This window comes from Nipponia nippon, unplaced genomic scaffold, assembly GCF_047370975.1.
Source record: "Nipponia nippon isolate SJK-2023a ecotype South Korea unplaced genomic scaffold, ASM4737097v1 scaffold_5, whole genome shotgun sequence".
Lineage (NCBI taxonomy): Eukaryota > Metazoa > Chordata > Aves > Pelecaniformes > Threskiornithidae > Nipponia > Nipponia nippon.
In genome coordinates this window covers 22381602-22407291 of record NW_028262369.1, presented here as the reverse complement: position 1 = coordinate 22407291, position 25690 = coordinate 22381602, and the positions used below count along the sequence as shown (strand labels likewise).

At 39.6% G+C, this 25690-nt stretch overlaps 1 protein-coding gene across 2 annotated transcripts in view; it reads left to right on the top strand.

The window, feature by feature from the left end:
• The window catches only part of PDE4B (phosphodiesterase 4B), a 221018-nt gene that overhangs the window by 28261 nt on the left and 167067 nt on the right, over positions 1 to 25690 (top strand). Inside the window, exon 3 of one of the 2 annotated variants that reach the window (XM_087734351.1) lies at positions 338 to 573. In XM_087734351.1, coding sequence (XP_087590477.1) covers positions 338 to 573 — 236 coding nt within the window. Of the gene's footprint in view, positions 1 to 337; positions 574 to 21427; positions 21684 to 25690 lie in introns of those variants that run through there. The other variant, XM_087734352.1, reaches the window with a different exon arrangement.

Below are 25690 nucleotides of genomic sequence, written 5' to 3'. Positions count from 1 at the left end.
GGAACGATACTTAAGATGGATGTTGAGTAGAATGTTCTCTGAAAAAATTCAAAATATCAAAAGTTTAACGTATCACTGAAGTGACCTGGATTATCGAAGTGTTCAATTAGATTAGAATTAGATGTTGAATTTAGCTTAGACAAGTTATGAATGAATTTTCAAGTTCATTCGTAACTTCATAAAATAACAACGCAGTGGAGTCAGGCTCTGCCAAGATTTTGTCATACAGTTGTCTTTTGTGAGTAGCTATGACTGTAGAACAAAAATGGAATGTGTGTTATCCTCATGGAGAAAAACATTTGTTTGCAGAACTTCAGTGGCTTTTCTGTCTTTGCAGAATGCTCTGGATTACCTGGAGTGTGGGCTGAGTAAGTCCTACAGTACTTCCAGCCATGCTCTGGGCATAGACCTCTGGAGAGGAAGAAGATGTTGTTCTGGTAATTTGCAGTTACCACCACTATCCCAAAGACAAACAGAAAAAGCAAGGACACCTGACAGAGACATTGTCTGTAGACCGACAACTCTGCCTTTGTTGACACCTCCAAGTATTGCAATCACCACTTACCAAGACTGGTAGGTTATTTCCTTTTGTTATGAATCTCATGTGGTTGGGGTTTTTTTGGAGGGTGTTTGTTTGGGGTTTTTTTGTTTGTTTTGGGTTTTTTTTGGAAGACACTAGATAATTATCTTGTATATACTGATCAATATTGTTGATGTCTATCAGTTGGTGTGTCATGGATGTAATTTTACAAAGTAATTGCCTTTTTTTTGAAACTCTACTTCTGTTAAAACCTCTTCTGTTCACTTTTTTCCTGTATCTTCATGAAACTTTTATGTTGTAAATTCCGATCTCGGCCAGAGGATTTGTGTTACTAGCTTTCCACCCACAGAAGAATTCAGGATGGTGGTAGACTCTTTTACAACAGATTGAGGAAAAAGGCTTTAGCTTTCTGGCTATTTCCTGTCCAAGTTTTAGAAGAAAGGCTTGGAAAAGCACTTGAATCTATTGTTAAGCTCAAGAAAAGTCCCAAAGAAACTATCAGAGAGCTGATCAAAAGGGAGTTGCTAAGAGGTGAGTTACAAAACAGAAACTGAATGTTAAGTGCCAAAACAAGGAAATTCATCTAGAGGGAGGAGAGGCAGACAAAGTCCCGAGTGTTCATGTGTTGGAATTGCAATGGTAGATTTTAATGGCAAAATAAGGTTAGATGTCCAGCTTGCCATATGAATCTTGAAATGGCATTGCAGTGCAACCTTAAAACGTGTACTTTCAACTTTAGATTTCAAGCATGCTTTAGATTCTAGTTTTTAAATGCTTCACTCTCAATTTCATTTGCTGGCTGCAAGACATGTTCACATCATTTCCGAGTCTGAATCTGGTTTTAGCTTCTGTTAAGTTCAGCACTCTTCAGAGCTGGCATTTCAGTTTGCATTTGAACAATTATAGAGGACATCCTAAAGTCATTTCTTAGGGTCCTTTAAAAACAATTTTCCCATTGAAAATAGGATTTTTAAACTATTCACTTCATAGAATCATCATAGAATCGTTAAGGTTGGAAAAGACCCTTAAGATCATCGAGTCCAACCGTTAACCTAACACTGCCAAGTCCACCACTACACCATGTCCTTGAGCACCACGTCTACCCGTCTTTTAAATACCTCCAGGGATGGAGACTCAACCGCTTCCATGGGCAGCCTGTTCCAGTGCCTGACCACCCTTTCGGTGAAGAAGTTTTTCCTAATATTCAATCTAAACCTCCCCTGGCGCAGCTTGAGGCCGTTTCCTCTTGTCCTATCACTTCTTACTAGGGAGAAGAGACCGACCCCCACCTCGCTACAACCTCCTTTCAGGCAGTTGTAGAGAGCCGTAAGGTCTCCCCTCAGCCTCCTCTTCTCCAGACTAAACCACCCCAGTTCCCACAGCCGCTCCTCTTAAGACTTTTTCTCTAGACCCTTCACCAGCTTCATTGGCCTTCTCTTGACATGCTCCAGCACCTCGATGTCCTCCTTGTAGTGAGGGGCCCAAAACTGAACACAGTACTCGAGGTGCGGCCTCACCAGTGCCGAGTACAGGGGCACTATCACCTCCCTGGTCCTGCTGGCCACACTATTCCTGATGCAAACCAGGATGCTGTTGGCCTTCTTGGCCGCCTGAGCACACTGCTGGCTCATGTTCAGGTGGCTGTCGACCAACACCCCCAGGTCCCTTTCTGCCAGGCAGCTCTCCATCCGCTCTTCCCCAAGCGTGTAGCATTGCATGGGGTTGTTGTGACTGATGTGCAGAACCCGGCACTGAGCCTTGTTGAATCTCATACAGTTGGCCTCGGCCCATTGATCCAGCCTGTCCAGGTACCTCTGTAGAGCCGTTCTACCCTCCAGCAGATCAACACTCCTGGCCAACTTGGTGTCATCTGCAAACTTACTGAGGGTGCACTCAAGCCCCTCATCCAGATCATCAATAAAGATATTGAACAGGACCGTTCAATATCATAGAATATTATTGAGAATATTGAGAATCCTGTGGGAAATAGAGATACAGAAGTCAAGGAGGAGTTAGCAGGGGCTTTTGTTCAATTTCTGCATTTAATTGCTGTGGATAAATTTAACAAAATGAATTATCTAATTTCAGATGGATTGTAAATTTTGACAATAAAAGGGTTGGTTTACCTTTATGAGCATTTTACAAGTGTTCCCTTTTGTGTATCTGCAGCAATTTATAATCTTGACTGCAAGACAATTGAGAGTCTGTTCATAAGGTGTGCTTCTAAGAGTGAATTAGTTCTGATTTTTGAATACACCTTCATACACGATTTAGGAAAATGCAAGGAATTGTAATGGATTTATCATTAGTTTCCCTTGTAACACAAGGGGGCATTGCTGCTCCTCTCTTCCGTTACAGCAGACTCAATGCATGCATATTGTGTCGCACAGCATGTATTTTTCTTGAACAGTGTGCCAGTCAAAAAGAAAACACTTATAACTGATACTCAGGCTACTGCTATTTCTTTATTGCTGTTAATCTCTTATAAGCGAGCAAACAGCTTCTGACTTCTCCATTTTGCTCGCATCTATCGTGTCTGTTTACAGCCATGTAGCAAGTTGGGAGTTGCTGGTTAGTGTGATTGCGATGCAGAGTGGTGTTCCAACGTGTTGTTACACAGGCATCTTTGCGTCCCCCTCACCTTTCTGACTTGGGCACTAGTTAGATTGACTGCTCTGACAGCTGGGCAGAAAATTGGTCTAATCTTTCCCATTTGCTCTTTAAGTTCTAGTCATCAAGGGCTTTTGAATAGGTTAGCACTGTTCTCTACCCCATGCCAGGCAGTTCCTTACCTATGCAATTTCCAGTTACTTGGAGCCTGACTATACTCGCAGGGAGCACCGTCATGATTGAGATTTTTTTTTTTGTGTAGGAGCGGTGCAACTGGGATCTCATCCCTAAGCTGTTCGGCCTTCTATATTGTAATTCAGTTCTGCATGAAATATACCCTGGAGGCAGGTTATATTTGTGTAAGCCCGGTATGTGCCATTGTGTTGAAACAGCTTTGGAATGATACGAGCATTAAGAGACTCAGTGAGTGGGCAATAAAGTGACAGGAAAATTTCAGTGCAGATAAATACAAAGTGATATATCTGAGCATGAAAGAACCGTAGCTACAAAACAATATTGCTACTCAGGAGCAAGATCCTGGGTATAGGATAGAAGTCCAATTGAGTTGCAAGTTCAGTGCTTATTAATGGTCAAAAAAGCAAATTAATTTTTAAAGATTTGAAGGAAAAGAATAGTGGATAAAACATAGAACATCAGGATGCCACGGTAGGAACCCATTACTTGGTCAAATGTTGAATATAGTGTACAGTTCTGATCCTTCCTCTCAAAAAAGGGTATAGCAGAACTAAAAAGAGTTAAAGGCCTCTAAGATGATCAAACATACAGAACAGCTTCTGCGCTGGGATTGACCAAGGAGGCTGGAACTCTTCAGTATGGAAAAGGCAGTTAAGGAAATGGATGGGACTGAGATCTTGCTAGTGGTGTGAAGACGTAGTTGATCTATTGCTTATTGTCCCTCCCAATATGAGAACAAGGGGCCATCAAATAAATTGGTATGGCAGGTGTGAAGCAAGTGCAAGGAGGTGGTTCCTTATGCCATTTCTAGTCACAGTGTGGAACTTTGTGCCATAGGATACTGTAGACACTAGGAGTTTGAGCAGGCTCAAGGGAAAGCTTAACAGATCCTTGGAGGAGTAATCTGTCGTGATTTCCTTCTGAATACATAAACCCCATCTCTTGTTCAGCTTCTGAACTGCAAGTTGTTTAGGACTGAGAAATATTTGAGGGGAAGTATCATATATGTTTGCCTTCTATTCCTTTCTGTTCTGTGCTTTTAATCTCTTGTGGGAGTCAAGATCATGGGCTGGATGTACCATTGGCCTGACCAGGAAGACTATTCTTATATTACAAGTCTGGGTTTTTTTTTACCTCACTTTATGGGTATCTTTCCTTGGAGCTTTAATAAAAATGCTTGAGGCCACGGGCAGAAAATTAACATGTTTTAAGCAATGGGGGACGAAAAAAGGCTTTACATGTAGGGAGCCTAATGCCATTAAACAGTGTAAATCTCAGACTGGGACAGGAAAGAGGATATTCATTGTGAAAAGAGTATCCAACTCTTAGTTTGATAGGATTATAGGGTAATTCAGGCTGAAAGGGACCTCAGGAGGTTTCTAGTCCAACCCCTTGCAGTGAGGTCAGCTGTGAGGTCAGACCAGGTTGCTCGGGGGGCTTTAGCTAGTCTGATCTCAAAAACCTCCAAGAATGGAGACTTCACATCCTCTTTGGGCAACCTGTTCTGCTGCGTGACTGTCCTCAACTCAGAAAAAAGTCTCCATATATCTGGTCAGAATCTCACTTGATTTGTCTTCTGCCAGTTGTCTTGTGTTTCCCAGCGTTTCGGTGGAAGGTAGTGGCAGTATGCTGTTCCTTGGAAGTGTGGCATGTATCTTCGTTAGTCCATAAACCTACTCCATTAACGCAGCACTGAATATTCAGGTTGCACTGCTTTAGAACCCTAACATGATGTCTCTGGGCTGTGGAAATTGTTCACTAAATTTATTCCCTGGGTTTTGCTTCAGGATGCAAAGGTTTCCTGACCTCTGTTTATGTCCTCAAAGGTAGACAGCTTGTACAAGATCAAGTTCATTGATACTGTTACAGCAGTGGAGTTAGAGAATCGTGCAAAAGGAAACTCTGCTGGAATTTAAATGTAAAGGGCCTTGGTCTAAGACATTTGGGGTCCAAACAACTAAAATGCATAAACAATGTAAAGTCCAGATTTAGGTTTTCTGTAAGGTAAATCATCATAACTCTTATGTGTCCAATACAAATTGTTTAACATTCACTTAGTGTGAATTTTTTTTTCCTGAGGCTTCATAGAGTTGTAGCTTGGAGATGCTTTCTACAAGAGATCAATAGGACTCATTCAGAAGTGTGTAGGTTTACCCGAGCTTTCTGTAATCTATTTCTGTGCATACGAAACCCCAAAGACAGATGTGAAACAGCTCATTATTATGACATGAAACATGATTCCTAGAAATAAAGACATTATTTCATTTGTCTACTGTGCATAGTAGCTATCATCTTTTCTTGTAATGACTGTAAGATTGTGAAAGAGCTTCCTAGTGATACCATGATGACAGTTAACTTTTCATGCTGATATACAGGTTCCTCATGACACTGTGTTTCTGAAGACACACTAAATATAACATACAAAACTTCTATAAGGGACATTGTCTCTTTTACCAGGGCAGGTATGATGGAAGTGAGGCTTTCCATGGGCATTTCATACTGAACAAAGAAGTCACTTCAGTTTGGGGTTTTGTTTTCTTATTTGTGCAAGCCATTGCAGTCTTTGTAGAAATTTGTCATCTTAACCAGAAAAACAATCATGAAGTTTCTAGAGAGGCAGGGATAAATCAAAACCCAGTCACCAGAGGATTGCTCTGAACTGTAAGGTGCGAAAGCTCTGCTTCTGTTGTGGTTATTTCTCTTTTTTCCTGTTAACTTGATTAAATCCCTGGGGAAACTCTCACTGCGTGTATTTGGGGTGCGCGTTCCGCTGAGCCGTTCTTCCAGTTCTTCCATTTCCTGTTAGCACAAAACCTCTGCTATACACTCATTATTTATCTTTTTATTGTTCTTGTGCTGGAATACTGTTTTGCTTTCTTCTGGATGGTTTATTTAGGCTCACTCTGATCTCCATTGCTCCAAAGCATTTCACCGTTTGTGCTCTGTATTGAGCAAAATGCCAAATGTTAAATATCTCTGTTATCAAATAAGATTTCTAAACTGAAATCCTGGAAGAGAGTTTATGTATAATAATGTATCTGTGGTTCTTCCTGGAGCATTTTAGGAGATGCCACATCTGTGAAATACAGTGCTTCCTAGTACTACCCATGCATCTTGCACAGCTCTGTATGTTACCAAGCTCTTTGCAAAACCTTACGTATCAATGGAGAATATAGTCAGATTATACTACAGCAGCTTCAGTACTTCTTTTAAAAATATTGTTCATTATCGGTTAGGTGAAATTTGGTTCTATCATCACTGAAATGGTAGAAAATTCAGCCTGCAACATCAGCGCTGTGCTACAGACTATGTGCTAAGAATACACTGATTGTGGAAATTTATCTGTTCCTGGGATTGCAGTAACTGTGGTTTGAAGAAAATAATAACGTAAGAACATATTATCTGGGAGGAGTAGAGGAAAATAAGCCTTTTCCTTCTGTAAGTCGTTTTTCTGCTACATTTTTTTCAGCAATCAGCTTAAGTTTAACTTTCAGTGGTAATACAAAAGTAAGAACCATGAGAGGGTGAGCCATGAATTACATAAATATTTTAACTTAAGATACATGGGAACCTAAAAAATAAAGCTGCTCCTGTTGTGTTTTTTGTTGTTTTTTGTTTTTGTTTTTTTTTCTTGAGACCAGTGCTGGTCTGACAAGATCTGTAACCAGCAAAGAAAAAATGGGCAGGCTGACTCCAAAGCAATAATTCTAAGCCAGCTGCGATATAATAATATTTTGTGTGAAAATGGCAAGGCAGTACACATACAAAATAGCTTTCATGAATCATGCAAAGGAAAAGATATATAGGATATAGATCTTCAAGTGGCAATCTGAATGTGGAAGTCTTATAAACTTCTTTTGCACAAATTTTGTCCATATTTTCATAAAAGTTGTTAAAATGTTTTCCACAATCCTGCTCCATATTTTATAACTAAAGCTTTGTGACAATAAATCTGGGCAAGAGGAAAGAACAAGGGTGTGAAGAATATATTTGTAGCTACACTTGGAGCATCCGAAATAGTTCTCTTACCCTATTTTTTTGATACTTACCAGCTCCTGGGCTAGGTTTGACAGCTAGATTCTCATTTACACCATTTCTACACATTTGACTCAGGTCTGCGGAGACGTTTTAACAGTTTTGCATCAAGTTTCTGTGTTGAAACAAAAATAAGTTCTATGATGAGTCCCGAAGCATAAGCAAATAAAGGCCTTAAGAATTCTATTAGGAGTTGATATGGTTAGTATTAGATATAGTAAGGAGTGCACTTTTTCAGGGCATAGAGATTCTGATAAACATTTAGACTATGGTATTAAATGCTGTATTGAAATATGTGTGTTGCTAATTGTCCAGTGCAAAAGCTACCTCGCTCTTCTGCAAGAGCAAAATGAGAACTCAATAGGTTTGAAGAAAGTTGTCTTCCCACTTACTAAAAACAATTAACCATTGGTCTGTCTTTACTTTTTAAGTTTTGTGTTTTGTTTTTTTTTTTTTTACAGCATTCATAACTAATCAGCAAACTGTAGTGTTTTGTGAGTCCGTGAGCTTGCTGTATTATTGCTAGTCATTTGTCAGTGACCAGGTCTATAGCTTGTTTTCTTCTGAAAGAATTTTATTCTGCAGGTTGGTGGTCAGAATCTAAAATGAAACTATTAAGGGATTGATCCTATTTTCCATGTCCATCTGAAAATCTTCCTGAAGTTGGGGTATGCAAAGAAGGACGTGTGAGTGCATTGCTGCATTTGGAAGTGTGCGTGCGTGGCGAGGGCTGGCGTGTGTGTGTAGTGTCAAATCTATGCTTGTAGTACTGCACGTTGTTCTCCAGATGGTGGTCGTGGGCAGCAAATTAGATGCAACATTAAAAACAAACCAAAAAAAATTCAGTATAATTTTGGGCAACTGAGTCTTAGACCAAACCTTCAGCAGAAATGCTGACTTCAGCTAGGGCCAGCTCGTAGCCATCGTGAAGCTGCTAGGCTGGTATTAATTAATTGAGGAATAGATATGGAAAGTTAGAACAATAAAGGGGATGGAGATTTGCATGGAGGATTAAAAAGGATAATAAAACTGTAGTCAGGCTAGTCAGCTAAGCAGAAGGTAATATGCCCAGTCACTCCTTTACATATTTGAAATCTGTAAATCCCGTGGAATGAAAGGAAATATTTAGGGTAGTCGGAAGACTAAGTAGGAACAGTGGGATGAAAAACAAGTTCAGAAGGAGTAATGCTGTTTTGGAGAAGTGTGGGGCTTTTTTGTTTGTTTTTTTTAAAGGTTGTTTCAGACTGTGGGATAATACCCTGTGAAATAGGTTGAAGACTTATTTCTTAGATCATTTCAAATTCAACTAGATAAGAACTGAAGAAATATGCTGCAAGATTGGGATAGAAAAAAAATAGATGAGCTGGCTTCCCATATGATGTGGAAAACAAAAACCTAGGAGGAAAAAAAAAACCCTTAAAAACATGTTTTTGATTTTTATACCTATATTTAAAATTATTTAAATCACAGGATTGTTGAAGTCAGAAGGGACCTCTGGACATCATCTGGTCCAAAATTTTTATTATTTTATATAAGTCACATCAGTTTTTGTTGTAATCAAGCAGGATCAATCACTCTGAACATGCTTCCTGCATTTCAAAAGCTTGTACCACACTTCTGTGGGGCATTTACTTACCTTGAAAAAGGAGGTCAACTGTATTCATCATAACTTCTCATATATTCTATGGGGAAAATAGGTTTTTAATTACACTGTGCTGTTTCTGGAAAATGTATATGATAGCTTAGTTTTGAAAATCAGCCTTACCATGATTTGTCCTAAGTTTCCTAACAATATGGAAGCTGTAGAGAGTATCGAAGAGTGTTAGATCTGGAAACAGTCCTCAAGGATTTTGTCTGCTCAGTGATTTTGTTTGTTTGTTCTTCAGTAGATAGAAATATTATCTGGTACATTTAGGGATGGCTCATTCCTGGTGCTGAGCACTAGAATTTGTAGGAGGAGCTCAGAGTGCTGGGGACTCCTCAAGATAGCCTCTGAAAAGCTGGAAATGTTCTGTTGTGAGATAGTTCTTAGGTTGTCTACAGGTAGATCATAAAAATTACATAACGAAATTCACTAAGGCTTAAATCTGTTTGGGTTCACCAAGGTGGGAGGTAGGGGCTGCTTGCCTAGTATGGGAAGAAGAAAATTCCTTGATTTTGTTGTCATTGTTGCCCCTCCCAGCTTCATTTTAACACCTCACAAAGACGTGGAGGAGGAAACATAGATAGTGAGATAATTTAGAGAATGTCTTCTCTAAAATTTTGCTACTTTCTCCCTTAGTAAGATGTTTCCACCAGACAATATCCCATCCTCACTGACTTGGTTGGGGGAATGGTGGTTCTTCCTGACCAGGAACCTGTAGCGGATCAGTCAAAGAAACAAAACTAAACCATGGTACTGTGTCGGCTCTCACAGTTAGCCTGCTCCGCTGGCTCTGCTACAAGAAGGCTGGTTTGTGGGGGGTCACTGGTGGACCCCCTTCCCCATCTAACATGATGCAACAAATCCTGGAGATCTGTTTATAAAAATAAATCACAAGAATCCTTCATGATAGGAAAAAATGGTGGGCAACCCAAATATATAGGGGCCACTGCTTGCTTGTTTTATACATAGTCGATACAAATGCAAACCTATCTAAAAAGAAACTGCTGCAGAGATAATTTGTGCTATCTCTGAGTTATCACTGAAGTTATTTTCTCAGCTAAAAATACACAGATGAGTGTTTTGACTGCCTATATTTAGACATTGTCTGTTGCTGTCAGGTTTTGAAGCTCTTGGATCTTCTTCTCAGTTGGAATATTTTTTATTGTTACGTTTTCTAGAAGGCCTAAATAGAATAACTGATTTATGTGTGGTGTAGTTGGTATAGAGGAATTTTAAGAAGAAACATAATGTAGGATTAGTCATAGGTTTTGAATTAAAAATGTCATTATTTTATAAATGTCTTTTTGTACACAATTTATATTTTGTTATTGCAATATAATATTTTTCTTAGTTTGCATTTATTTGATTCATTGGATTTTAGTCTGCTTACATGCTCAAAATGACAGCATCCCCTTTTTGTATGAATTGCAAGGTGAGCCCAGTAATTTTATTGATGATTATCCTGAAGTTTGGTGCTGCAAGATTTGCCTGGAGATACTAGTCGTTCAAAACAGAGGTAACTATAGGCACACAAAAAAGGCTTTTAATGATTCAATTATAATTATATACCTCGATCCAGAATGAAACAAGACAGCTTGAAATGTATCTAGAATGGAAAGAAATGAGTCACTGTTAATTAGGAAAAGACAATGAAGCTTCTGAAATATTATGTTCAAACTTTATCCTCCCAAGAATATAAAATAAATGGAGATTATGGAAATACAGTTGATATAAAAGCTGAATCAGACAGGAATTTGACACAATTTTCTTTTCTCTTTAAAATTCTGACTAATGATAACTTCATCTGAAAGGAAAGATCAAACCCAGTTTGCTCTGTTACCTGGAGGACTACCTTCTGGTTCTCAGCTGACCCATGGCATTAGATACAGTTTTGTTTAATATTACACATGATAGTTCTTGTGGTGGTCTGTTTTGTGCTGCTGTGCAAGCAAAGAAGTTTTAAATTTTGCTGTGAAAGTGTGTGTGCCTCTAAAATCCACAACGGAATAAAAGTAAATGTTATGTGCATCAAACTGGTCTGTGTTTTCCAGTCCCTCCCAGCTTTCTTTCCGTGCATGCTCGCGGGCAGCAGGCAGAGCCGAGCCCCTGCAGCATGGTGACCAGCGCTGTGCGCTGCATGCGCCTACATGGTTTTTCAGCGATGCCCGACCTATCGCCGAAGCTCTGGAATACAGTACGAGAGAAAGTGTGAATCCTGGTGCCAGCATACCAATTTGGCTGTGCCACATACCCTGCACACCATCATATGGCCTCTCATGTCTTACACTGCTGTCAAGCAAGAGAAGAGTAAGCTGTGGAGTCTAACGTTATATTTGACAAAGGATTAGGGAAAGAAAAGACGAGTGTATTTAGGTTGCTCTGGGACTGGGATGCAACTCTACTTTCCAGCGTTGTGCCATGCCCGTTTAACAGACCACCGGCTTCTGTAGCTCCTGTCCTGGATGTTGTATGTCTGGGAAGCTTAAATGGTTGGAGTTTGATTCCACACACCATGCACTCATCTCCCAGCCAAAATTCAACAAAGTCCACTTATAAATGACATTTGTAAATACTTGTAACCAGGCTACTAAATTGGTTTACTAACAACGATCAATTATCTCTGATCTGCTGTGAGCGCTTCCTCTGATTGTGAAGTCCCCCTTGAGATAGGAGCGCTTTTGTTCTCAGGACAGGATAAACCTGTTCACTCTGCCGGTGTTAAACCCTTCGTCCTTGGGTTCAGTTGTCTTCAGTGGTTGTGGTTAGTGCCAGACCGAGATGCTAAGGCAGGCCAGTGGTGCCTGCCCTTCGTCTCCGGTGATTGCAGCTGTACCGCATACTCTGGGTCTGTGTCTGTCTGAGGAGGCAGCTGCTGCCTGACAGCCTCGTGGGATACACCTTGTGTTTGTGCCTGGTGACTCCTGTGTGTGGATGTAGGAAACGTGTCCCTGGATGGTTCTTCTTGTTTTGTGTTTGCCAGAACATCTCCAGGATAACTGGAAATTAACTCCTCCAAGTACTGACTAATCTTGATAAATTACTTATGGTTCATGTCTGCCTGGCACTGATGGGTGTCAAATGCCTTTAGACCTTCTCTTTCGTGTTTTCAGTAGCTACATCGTGACCTCCTGGAATCTTTTCAAATTTATCTTTGGTATCAATTCCTTCCTGGCTCCTTTGAACAGAGACCCTGATAACATTGAGAGCATCATTGGAATGAATTAGAGGACCAAGAACGTAGCGTTGTCCTCTGCTGCCGTCCTCAGTCATGTTCTGCAGGTTCTCACCCTGTCTGCTGCTCTGGGAGGCTCATTACCTGTTGCTGGACACTCTCTTTCCATTAAGAAAAATGAGACTTCTTATATACTTGGACAGGCCACAGCCGCCTCCTCTCTTTAACCCTGTTTTTATTGGCACTGGCAGTGCACTGATCTCTAGGGTTTTGACTGAATTTATTCCTTTAATTAAACTGTAAGGGACAAAGCTGTACGTGAATTCTGACAATTGTGCACAATGCATTTTCTATTGTTTCCCAGCACCAAAACATGAGGCACTTGGCAAAGCTGGAGGTTACAACCATGCTGCTGAACAGTAAATGTAGTGAGTTTTACCTGTGTTGTGTTTTGGTTTTTTGTTTTTGGGGTTTTTTTGGGGAAAAATAACTATAAATAAATGCACGTTGTAAACCTGCTACTGTTTAATTTGAGAGAGCTGATAAGGTGTCGATGATCTCAAACACAAAGTAATTAAAATAACTTGTATGCAAACTGGAATGATGTTTTATCAGTCAACTGCTGCAGAACTAAGAATCTGGAAGAGCAAGAGTAAAGTACAAAACCTAAGCAGACTCACATTCATGGTAAAGTTTTCTGTTCCTGTTCAGCTATCACAGGTGAGACCAATAACAGAGAAATATGTTTGCACATGAAAATGATTTAAATCCTTTGTTGGAAAAGGAGGAGGAGGGTTGTCCAAGGCTGAGCATTCATTTTTGTACGCTTTCCGTTGCCTGTGTGAGTGGAGATGTTGCCAACCAAACCAAACTGTAGTTTTCCAGGGGAATGTATGGCAGGATGCACAAATGACCTGAACAAAGTGGGTGCCTGAATTGGTTACATAGGATTATCTGTTATCGGTAAGAACATTGCTCTGACAGAGCAATATTATTTTTTTTTCATACTTGTCATTGTATTAAGTCATTTTCATTCTCATTACATGAAAATTACGGACACTAACATTTGTTTGCATTTCATATTTTAATAAAGAGGTTACCTGTAACTGAATTACAGTGGGTGATACTGGCCAGTAGCTACAGTGCCCGTAGTTGCCTCTGGACACAGGCGCAGAGGCACCTGCAGAGGCATCTAGACATGGGCGCAGAGGCATCTCTGCACAGCGGTGAGCAAAGACCTGATCCTGGCTGTCAAATGCTGGTGACTCATGCGAGATGAGGTGCTTAGTCACAGGCAAATTCATGGCAGAGACAGGTGCAGCTAATGCTAATCACAGTCAGATAACACACCACAGAACGAATAAAACAACAGCCTGGCGAGAGGTGAGCTAGCCTGTCCAGGAACATATCTTTTTAGAGATTACTTCATACTACATCTCTCGAGTAGCATAAAGCCTTTTCTCATCACATCAGATGTAAAGGATGTGTGAAATTGTAAGACTTTCTTGCATTGGCTTCTCTTTTCTCTGGCGTCACCCCAGAGGTCTCTGCCTGTGAAGAATAAGTTGGCTTATTGAACTCATTTGTAAAATATTAATCTATAGCTCTGAAATGAGAAAATAATCCTAAGTAATACAGATTGGTCTGACATATGTGATTACTCACTATGGATAATATAGAGGCATTTAAATGTTCTCTGAGAAATACTCTAAATCAAGCACAATCAAAGTTGCTAAGGAAATTACCATTATGAATAAGGTATCTTACATCAGGCCCTGAGGGCTTATAGTGTATAAATTTATTTCCTCATACGTATTTACTAGGAGACAACAACACAAATACCTGTAAGAAAAAAACGGCATTGTAGCACAATAAGAAATTGTATTTTTGTTTAAATACTAAAAAGTGCAAGGAACTCAGATAAACCATTTTTCTGTCTCTCTGTGGTGTGGTTTACTGTGGAAAAAAAATGTAGCAAATCCAGTTTAGGACTAAATGGCAGGTGAAAGGCAGCAGGCTTACTGTTGCTACTGACTTCTTCATCAGTCTTCTGAATGCAAATAATTTTTCTGTGACAGAGGATACCTTGTAGTGCTCTACTCAAATGGTACAATGACCTGGTTGATGTAGGTGACTAATTCAATGTATATGGGCGAGCATCCAAGCCACTCAAAATTCTCAAGGTATCTTTCTTAAAGATGGAGTTCATTTATTTGTGACTAGTCTGAAAAGTATTCTGGATCTTCTTGACCTTGTTAGAGGTACTGGGTGTTTTAAAGACCTAAAAATGAAATAATATACAGAGGCTGCAACTGTTGGGGTGCTAAACCAAAACCTAATATACAAGCTGCTTATTGAATGAGGAATAGCCTGTTCAAAAGCAACTGGATGCTAATGAAATGGGAAGAGCTCAAAAGGTTGCCTTTTATATAGGGTGGGTCCTGTTCAACCTTTGCTAAGCTAATAGATGCAGGTAGTTTCTCTGTGCTGGTGTCCTGACTCTCTAAAATAAATAAGGATGGACTTTTCCAGTTGCTTCTTTCTCTCGCAGTTGGCTCAGCTCTTATACTGCAAACTGAAGGGTTGCTAGGTGCTGTGGTTTTGTCTTCTGTGACCATTTATAGTGCTCCAAAACATAGCTTCAAATGCCTATACAAGAATTACTAGTGTCTGCCTTTCAGAAAATTTCAGAGGCCCCTAAATCTCTGGGAATGGAGATACAGACTATAGAATTTTAAACTATTAAATATAGAAAAACCTTCTCTTCCAATGGTAATATAAATTGCAGTCAATTGTTGTTGTCATTTTTTTTTGCCTCTTAAATGTGGGAAATTTTGTCATGCAAACCAGTAATTAGTGATGTATTTCTGCCTCTCATTCAGCATCTCAATTCTGGAAACTTTCAGGAAAGTATAAGAAAAATCCTCAAACATGTCGTTTGAAGTTTTCTGTCATGGAGCCGTCTTTTAGAAGCTCTAGCTTGTGAGACAGCAGACGTTGCAACTAAGCAAAGGCAGGCATCTTTTTTTTTTTTTTTTTTTTTTTCTTTTTACTTAAAAATATACAAACCAAGCACCAAAAACCCTTCCAGTTCTGAGCCAGAGAGACTTTCCTGCACTGGGCTTTGCTCAGCCTTCTGTTAAAGAAGACATTATTAAGGTACAGTTGCAGAAGTTTACTACATCAGCATCTCTTCACAGCTTCCAGGTAATATTTCTTTGCTGTTACATTTATCTAATTGTTAAGCACTAGGTTTGTACTGCATGTTTTGGAAGTTTGATCACTGTGCTGTGTTGTGGCTTTCCTTTACTGTGTTGTAGGAAGATGTGGCTGATGAAATGCACCTCAAATTAGAATGTTGAATTCGTATTATTCAGGCTAAATTACTATTTTAAAGCATCAGAATTTGGTACGATGGTTTAAAAATGTCAACCATAGGTATATGTTTAAGTAGAGGCTATCATCAGATTTGCTGCTTCTCTGAGGGAGATAAAAGTAAATTTGGGACTAGGATGGGGTAGAAATAACTAATACTGATTCTGCCTCTGATGTAATCAGTAGCACTCACCAGTGGAATGGACATAGAGTGCCTCTTGGCTGTGATAGAAAGGAAATAAAGAAGGCATGAAGTACGTATTTTATTGTTTCCTCTCAAGTCACTCTCTTCAGCTTACAAGCTTATATTCTTCACCTTTCTTTTCCCTTTTGCTCCACTTCTGTTATGTCTAGAGAGCTAACTCCATCACTGGAAAGATTTAAGTTCACCACCACAAACACATCCTTATGTATAACACTGGCTGTACAGCTTTTTTTAATGATCTTGGAATCTTTTCCAGGTTTTAGCAGTGCTGCATCCAGCTCTTCTTTTCACATCACTGTCGCCTTCCTAGCTCTTTCTCACCAGCCATTGGTCTGACTTAAAGCCTTGGCTGTTGTTTCCTCTCCTTACATTTTCATCCACAGTGACTTCTATTTTCATGTTGAAGCACTATTTCTTGGCACCTGTTTTCCTGGCCACTTACCTTTCTACAGCTTCCAGTTCATTGATATATTTTTTGTCTTGCTCTAAGTTTCCTCCTAGACATTTCTCTCTTATTTGATTCACTTACCTCCCCCTCACATCTTTCCCTGTCTCCCATTGCCTCGGTTGTTCTTATTTATTCCCAGCGCTGGCTCATCTCGGCAATTACATCTTCTGCCTTAGGCCTTGAACTGAAGATCACATCCATGTCAGTCCTGTGACATTTCCACTGCAAATTTATTCCCTCCTCTACTGCAGTCTTTTTCACCGAATTCTTTTCCAGTGCAAGTGACTATTCCCATATTCTTGACGCTCTCTTCTACCTTCTCATTGCCTCTGCTTCTGTCTACTCACATGTCTTTATTGGTTTAGTCCAAGAGAAAATTGTCATTTTTATAGCTTTATTCCTCCCTTACCTTGGTTTACTTTTCCCCTTTTCCTCAAAATCTTGTTCTCCTGTCCTTTCACAAACACAGATGTTCCTCAACTGCTCTGTTCCTCTAAACTCATCACTTGCTTCAGTGACCCAATTCTAATTCCAATTTCTAGTGATCCTGCATGATCACTCCTACTCTCATCAGCCCTTTTCTTTTATAACGGAAATATGATATAGCTGACCTGTTAGAGGGGGACAATGATTTCACTGCCTCCTACTTACGATCGTATTGCCCTCTTATCTCTCTCTGAGCTAATGGAACTAATCGGCTTCTAGAGTTTCTCTCCTGGAAGTCCATCATAGATCCTCTCCCAACCCATCTTCTACCTTTTTACGTTTGGCAGAAATCCAAATGTTAAGTAGTGACAGTGCTGTGAGATTCCATAATGTTGCTGGCCCAGTATTTTTTATACATCAAATGTGTTCAAAGTGTAGTCTAAAAGAAGGATACTGGCTTCTAAGAGTCAGATTAAGTCCTTCCCTTGTGCATCCTCAACTATTAATAAAGGTTCTAGAGATGGCTATCTCTCCTGAGTACCTTTACAATCCCATGTTTGCCTAGATGCCTGACTTAAATCAAGCAAACACTGATATGTATGAGGGACCATCAAAGTCCTTCCAGGACTGACAAGTACAAAGGAACAGACTCTATTGTTTCAGGAGCACATATTACCTGCATGCATTTAGACAGCAAATTGCTTGAACAGCAATTAAAAATATGTGGGGATCTGTGGTTTATATTTTATAATGATTGCACATATTACCTGCATGCATTTGGACAGCAAATTGCTTGAACAGCAATTAAAAATATGTGGGGATCTGTGGTTTATATTTTATAATGATTGGCACACGTAATAGTCTTAATTCTCAAATTGTTTGAAAGCTTGGAAAACATCTTTATTTTTGCTTTTAAAGACAGAATACTAAAAGTCAGGATTTCTGGAAAGGAGACTGTACTTGATTAAAAATATGTTTTCCCTAGGTTTTGTTCCTTTAAAAAAGAGGTGAAAGTAGTACCAGCAAACTGCAATCCCTTGAAATAATTTTTCGAATTAGTTTGCAGTCAGGTTAGCATCATCTTTTTGGGATGCCTTGCTAATGTGTATGGATGGAACAATGACCTAAGGAACAGAGGGGAGCTTCCTAACTGGTTTTATCTAAATGTGCTGCTAGAGAGTGTGCTGTATGGAAGAATTATCCAGTTACTCTGCCACTGACTGAAAGTGCTGTGAAAAGCCAACTAACCACTCTTCCTTTCCTACTGAAGCATGTGGGACGTTTCACAGTTGCTTCTTCCTTGGCATTTTATTTTATCCTGGCAATTATGACTTAGAAACAGGTAAATAATAGTGCTACTGTAAAGAAAAAGTATGTATTCTTGTTGCTTAGCAATTGCTCTCAACACAATGAAGATCAGCCTTTGATGAGGAATTGCGTGCTTGAAAACGTTGTTTTCCACCTATGTCGGTTATTCTAATCGGAGATGTTAAAACCTTTTGCAATCCTAGACGCTTTGGTAAGCTAGGAAGCTTGTATGAAAAGTCACCCAAGTATGCTTAAACTTCTGAAGATTTCCTTAATTGTCCCCATTCTTCCAAGCGGTTGCATTTTCCTGCCAGCGCTGCCAGGTTCTTTAATCATCTTTTCCCCATTCTCAACTCTTCCGTTGTATTACCGGCCTCTTTTCTGATGAGCTGAAACTACTTGCTACTCTTGGACTACTGATCCTATGGCACACAATAATCTGTAATGACAGACAATTTATTGCATTAATTAACTGTTATTAACATAACATAACATTATTAACACATAATTAACTGTGTTACTGGGACATTACAGAAGTTCAGGAAAGAGCAAGATGTCTGTTGACCATTTTTGTTTGTATATTAGGGAAACTTCGGTAACCTGGTCCTTGTGCCTGGTAACCTCTCCAGGTGTTCTGGTACCCTAGGTGTTCTGTCCACCATTGCTCCTTTTGCTGACGGTAACCTCAGCAAGTATAGCAAAATTCATTTTTCAGAATTTTTGCCAAGTTTATTCTGATACCAAGCTTTCATGCCAGTTAGCTCGAGTCTCTTGAGATATTCTTGTTCTCACCTTTTCTTGGCTTATCCTGGAGTAAAGCAGCATGTCTTGACAGAATTCCAATACTACAAATCAGTAGAGACTACATAGACATTCATGCACGGGGCTCGATACGTGCAACATCAGAAGTCAGCAGCATGAAGGATGGTAGGTGAAACAGAGAGAGTGCTGTTCTACAGCCTTATCCAGGTAACTGTTAGCTCCCATTACCACCAAGATCTGGGAGATATTTAACAGAAGAAATATCCTGTGCTAATGGTCAGCCTTCAAAATACTCTGAGGTTGTGTACCAAGAAACTGGTGTCCTGGACTGCAGGTTGGAGATGCACCGGCATTCTGGCTACCCAAAGTAGTGGGTGGCACTTTGTCTTTCAGTTCTTTGTGCTTTCACAAGGGAGAGTGCAGGCTTGCTTCTCCCCACAGACTCCTTTTCCCATCTTACTAGCTCAGCCTTCCTTGCATTTCTTTGCACCATCAGCAGCCTTTGCACATCTTACCACAGTACCTTCTACAGGCTGTGGGGCTGACATCTCATTACTAATTTATGAATGTCCAAATAATGAGAAGCATTCCTGTAACGGACACTGCTTCTGAAACATCTCTGAATTCAGGTAAGGAAAGTACATACTCAGTATGAGGAGCATGCCATTGTACAGCACATTTTATTGCAGAGTGCTTTTAAAAGGTGGGTTTCCCTTTATTCTTCTTGCCATTTTAATAGCTTTATGAAAAGGCATGGAAATACTGTTTCTCTAATATCAGATGTATTCTCACAAACCCCCTCCAATATCCCATTTTGCTTCCTGGTGAGTTAGAAAGTTCTTTTTTTTTCTGTTTGGAATTCCAGATTCTGAGCATTTGTGTGGATTTTATTTATCATTCAGCATAGCTCTCAAGCTTCCCTTTGTCTTTCACTGGCTGTCAGTACAGTCAAGATGTAGAATAACAGATCACAGTCTAAGACGTCATAATTCCTAAAGCATTAAATGTTCCTGTTCTGCTACTGCGTGAACCTCTCAGTATCAGATAACACTGCAATATCCAGTATCCTTAGGTTAGGCTCAGGCAGGTCTTTCTACTTTAAAAAAACAAAACAAAACAAACAAAAAAAACCCAACAAACCAACCAAAAAAAAGGCGAATAGTGAAGAGCATAGCATCAGGTTAGGTAGAATGTCTGGTAACTCCTCTACAGTCTCTGCTATAGGGAAGCTCTCTATAGCAAGCCTTTTGCTTGAAGCCGAGGAAAGCATACTAATGTTTTTGTAAAGTGTTTTGGGATATATGAGTGAAAAGAACACCGGCATGGATAGGGACTGGTGGGGATTTGTTGTGTAATTGACGCCTGTACTATGCAATCAACCTCTTGCGTGCACATCAGAGCACTTTCACCTTAGGCTGGCTGGGTATAGTTTTTCCTTTCTCCTCCTCCTTTAGAAAGAATTACTGTATTTACATTTAAGGGTCACCTACTTTTGACCAGTTAAAAAGATGCTGTGCCACTCCCTGTGGTATTTATTATATTCTTGCTGTCAGCATCGAATCTTGTCTTTAACTTACTTCCCTGGATTATTTTTGTTTAGCCTTGCAAGTGTAGAGGTTGTTTATGTCCAGAACAAATCTTGGTTTTTTGTGTTTCTAAATACACATATTGCTTAAATTAATTTGAATTAATTTACATTGTCTTTGCAGGGAGGTGCCAGGTCCCCTACCCTTTAGTGTTTCCCTCTATTTGCTTACTCTGTGCTAGCTTCTCCAGTGCCTGGCAGTGATTTTGCCCTTTGACCATACGTTGATCCCAGGATAGCAAAGCATGCTGCTTCGGCAATGTTCAGCTTCATCTGTGGAGCGTGCATTCTTGCATGCTTTGTTCTTGCAGAATATTATTCCTTAATTTTTTTTTTCCCCTACTAGACCTTTTCTTCCTGGCCCACCCTAAGCGCTGCGCACGTCCCTATCAGTGCTAGCGCTGCTGTGATCCTGGGGCTCGCTCCGGGTGTGCCCTGGGTGCGCTTGGCAATGCCCAGGAAAAATGTCATGGTGTTAGACGGCTCGTTAAGATTTCATGAGAATCTGACACGCTCATCACACAAGACGGAGCTGAACAGAGTCCAGTTGTCAAAATAATACCGAGCCAATAAGCGTGTCATGGGCGGAGCTACTGCAGTATGGGTAAAACTAATTCTGAATGAAGACCTTTTTATTAAACATACTGGGCCTGAATGAATCGGGTTACCGGGCTTGCGACAGACTAGGGAATTCCTTGGTTTTCATTAGAGCACACTGAAAAATCCACCGTTTTTCTGTGCAGTATATGAAGCCAAAATGCTATAGGAAAGTGATTGATTGGGAGCCGGCTGTTATGAATTTTTCATGAGCTGGTGTGCGGGGCTGAATGGCTCCGGCGCACGTCGGTGTGTAGCTGGCAGGCAAGCTGCATCCACACGGAGGCTGCTGACACAGAAACACTTTGGCGCATTTTCAGAGGGAGAGCTGGGCTGATACAGGGTTTTCTGACAGCCCTGGCTTATCGTCCTTCAATTTATGCTGCTGTTGCTTCAGGCAGCCTTTCCATTTGGAGTGCAGCCTTGTGAATGAGCGGGGTAAGCTCTGCCGATTTATCAGTGTTTTTAATCTGCGGCGATGCCTGTGTGATGTGTTTTTGTTAACATTTTCTGAATGGTGAGAGCTCACATAACGTCTAAGCTATGACAACAAAAGATTCTTCTAGGGAACTTGCTACTCCAGAGTCGGAGATTTACATAAGGACTTTCAAAGAACAAATGCATTTAGAGCTCGAGCTTCCTAAGCTGCCTGGGAACAGACCTACGTCTCCAAAAATTTCTCCTCGCAGTTCGCCGAGGAACTCTCCATGCTTTTTCAGAAAGTTGCTCGTGAATAAAAGCATCCGCCAGCGTCGTCGCTTTACGGTGGCACATACATGGTAAGATCTGCTGGGTATCAGTGCGGGTTTACAAAACAGTGTGTATAGCTGTGGTTCTAACAGGGAAAAATGAGCTGAGATTCATTCACAGTACTCCCTGCAAGTGTTAAATGAATAGAGCAGAAGGCAGCCAAAGTATGTATAATGCAGTGCCTCGACAATTGTCATTCAGCTTCTGTTCTCCAGAATAAATCCAGCCCATTATTCATGTGTGCCATGGTTAATCTCTGTTGAACAAAGGCAGCAGCCGGTAACTTTCCCAGGCGTTATGTTGTTGGAGGTAGAACACAGGAATTCATTTCAGAACCTTCAAGACATGTTTTTTCTTTGCCCCTGTCGGCTCCGACTGCAGATGACAGTACAGCGCAGACTGGGTGATTTGGGCAGGGTACTCTTGGAGTTAAATGCTGGAAAGGGCTTTAACTTCCCTGTGAGGGGCTTTTAAACAGTTTTGGCTGGCTACAAACACCCCTTCTTTCAGCCATTTTTTTCAAGGAAACTCCAACTAAGAGTTGTCTTTTCCCCCCTTTCAAATTACTAACCCCAAATAGTCAATTTGCATGCCATTAGTTGATTGTGAGCTGTCTCTGACTGTCAGTTATCCTGGTTAAACCATGCCATAAACAGTAATCAAAATATACAATTCAGGAAAATCTATGAGAATCTCATTGGTTCATTTTCTAAATTTCCTCTATATGGGTCTCGTACAGTCCACCTTTTAAATTCCAAGTCTCTATACATAGGCACTAGTTGACTGTGGGAATTAAACCAGAAAACTTTCAGTAACGTGATTATTTTTAAACCCTGCTCACACATAGCCTTATCCATTACCTTCCCATTCCATAGACTGAATCAGAGAAGAGAGGATGAGGGTATCCCATTTGTATCTCTCTGAGCCAGTTGTTTTGGGGTATCTGAAATACCCATCCTTGTCTGCTACTTTTTAAAATAGAACATTATTTTAAAATGGTTTATTTGAGTCATGCTGAAATATTTCAGAGCTGTATTTACTTCTGGAGTGAATTACTAATTACTTGCTTAGAGTGGATTAGTGGCTCTTAGAGTTGTTCTGTGCTGTTAAACAGTAAGCAAAATAAGAGGAAAAACTGTAAACTTTGATAACAGGGAATTGTATTGAGTAGAACTGGGATAACTGACTTTTTATTTTCTTTAAACAGTCTGAAATGCGTTTGGGGTGTAGCAGCATTCATTTCAAATTAGAATTCTAGAATCATGCAGACTTTCTGCCTTTTTTTTTTTTTTTTTTTTTTTAATCCAAGCAGTAATAACAGCCACCCAAACTGGTTACATGCTGTAATGGTTTCAGTGCGTTCTTTAGCTTCCTTTAGCATTTTAATTGCTTGTAGTCAGTAGTGTTTAGGTTTATATGCATTAATTCCCTTGAACATCTGTCATATCTCTCAGCATTGAAACAGTGGGGTGCTGCTCATCTTACCCCCACAAGCATATTTTGAGAAATGTGTACTGTGGAAAGATGGTACTGCTGGGAATTAGTAGAGCAAAATGTGGTCAGACTCAACACAGGGTATCTGTATTGTTTGGTGGAAAAAAAAAATATATATGTCTATGCATACACACATATTTATAGAAGTAACTAATAATCTCTACTTGAATCAACTTGTAAAGGAGGTGGGATTACTCTAGGTTAATTTTTTAATGGAAGAATGGAAGGTTCTCATACTCTTTCCATTTTTTAAAGTTTTTAATATCAGGTGGTTATGAACTGCACATAAGTGTTTTAACCTTAGATAAGAAGTAAACTGTTGTAGAAATGAAGAAAATCACCCTTACAAGGACAGGCTTCCAGAATGTATGAGTGTGAGTACATGTTTAATGCAGTCAAAACATACAGCAAATCCAGACATATTTTCAATTTGCTTTAGTATGTTGTAAAACAGGAGGGAATTTAAACTATTTAAGTGTGATACAACATTTCATTAGAATGTCTGTACAGCTGTTACATGTGTGTTGTAGATGGTGTACTTTCAGCTATGTAACTGAATTTGCTCATTAGTCGTAAATTTGTTGTGCAATGCATGAGAACATCGTCACCTGTGCTAAGCAAAAATGCCACTTATGTAAAGGTGCTGTTTTGTGTTGATCTGGGAAGTAGTATCTGGGCAGCAAAAGAATTACATCAGGAGTAAATATACAAGAAATTTCAATTACGTAGCAATACTAAGCAAGGAAATTAATTCATGCTGTTGGCTATCATATAATCTATAACTTTCATAACCTTCTAAATAGAATAGAAACAGTAAAATTCCTCAGTTTGGGGGTTAGTGGTGTGGTAAATTATGATCTTTCACCACCTTTATCACCATTGCTAATGTTGTTACTTGATGAATCTTCTGTTCACTCTTCTGTGCCCCTTATTTTCAGTTTTCTGTCTTCCCTTGCTCTTCTCCTTTCCTTTTTAACTAATGCCTTTTCTAGGCATTTTCCTTTTTAGAACTGAATACACTTCAGCTTCTTTTTCTTGATTATGCTGATGAAATCTCTGTCATCACCAGTCTTCTCCAATATACACTCATCAGATCTTATCAAAAAAGAAAAAGGAAAGCAAATTTTCAGATTTTTTTTAAAAATAAGGCCATGACACAAATGCTTCTGTGCTCCGAATCTTTCTTTTCCTCAGGATCCAGTTCTCACGACAGTACATGACCAACATGTCAACATCGTTGTCTTCAAACATCTGTCAAGCTGATCCCTTCCTGCTCTAAACCCCTTAAACAGTTTGCCATGGCTGCTGTTGCTGTGTCCAGTCTTCAAATGCCTCATTCATATAAAGTAACACTACAAAAACTCGTAAGCCTTCGGTCTTTTTCCTTCACCAGAATCCACAAGTCTCATTCTTCTTCTTGTTCCTATCATTTTTGTCCTGGAGATCCTGAAAGCCCATATCCTATTTCTTCCTTTCTGATAGTTTCCCTTATATCACTTGCGTTTTTGCGGGGTTATGTGAGGAAAAGAGCAGGCAGTAGTTGACATGACTTGATACCTGTTAGTAGCCATCTAAATTTTGAATGTGCAGTGCACCCTAGTTGCCGAGTTTCCTCTGCAGTCACTGGAGAGAGGACAGCATCTCCAGAAGACAAGGAGATACACTTGGTCCGCAGCGCTTTCTCACGTGAGCCAGTGCTAATGCAGAAACAGCATGTTCCCTCTCCACTGCTCACTGTCAGTTCTTCCTCGCCCCGGCCTTAGCCTGAGGACTTTCAAAGCAATAGTTTTAATAACGGCTTTTATTTTCTACAGGTCTGCCATCTTCTTTTTGTCAAGTAATTCTGTTAATATCATTGGGGTTACACTCAAAGCAAGGTCCTTCTCAGAAATGTCTTGGAAGATCCTGAATGTCTTCTAGAAGAAAGTAGATATTTTCTAAATGCACTCTGCTGCTTATAATACAATTTTATTTATCTTTCAATATTTACCTTCAAGACTATAAATAGTTCTTCAATAATATTTATACAACCTAGATCACTTACTTTCTTAATTTGTAGATAGTCATTGGCTATACTGTGTGATGAGCACTAGCTTTTTAATGAAGTGATTTCTAGAATATGATGTTTATTGTTTTTTCTTAACTAAGACTTGTGGGTTTTTTTTTTAATTAATTCACATTTAGCTTTCATCATTTTAGTGGTTTTAAGCCTGTTTTTTCTTTATACCTGTTATCTAGTCTATAAAGAAAATACAAGACAGAACAGAAATAGTATACTAGGAAATTTTGCTCTGTTTTTTCTTTTGATTATCCTTCAATGCAACTGAAATACAGGCACACATTTGCCTTTTAAAATATAATGTAAAAAGTAAATCATATGCTAGCCTTATTTTTTTGAAAACATGATTTGTTTTCATTACACAATAATCTTCAGTGGTGGAATTTAGTAAGTTAAATAGTATGGCACAATCCAGTCAGAGGGGTGGCATTTGAGTTTTTTCCAAGCCTGGTGAATAACAACTGATCAGTTTAATTACTTGAA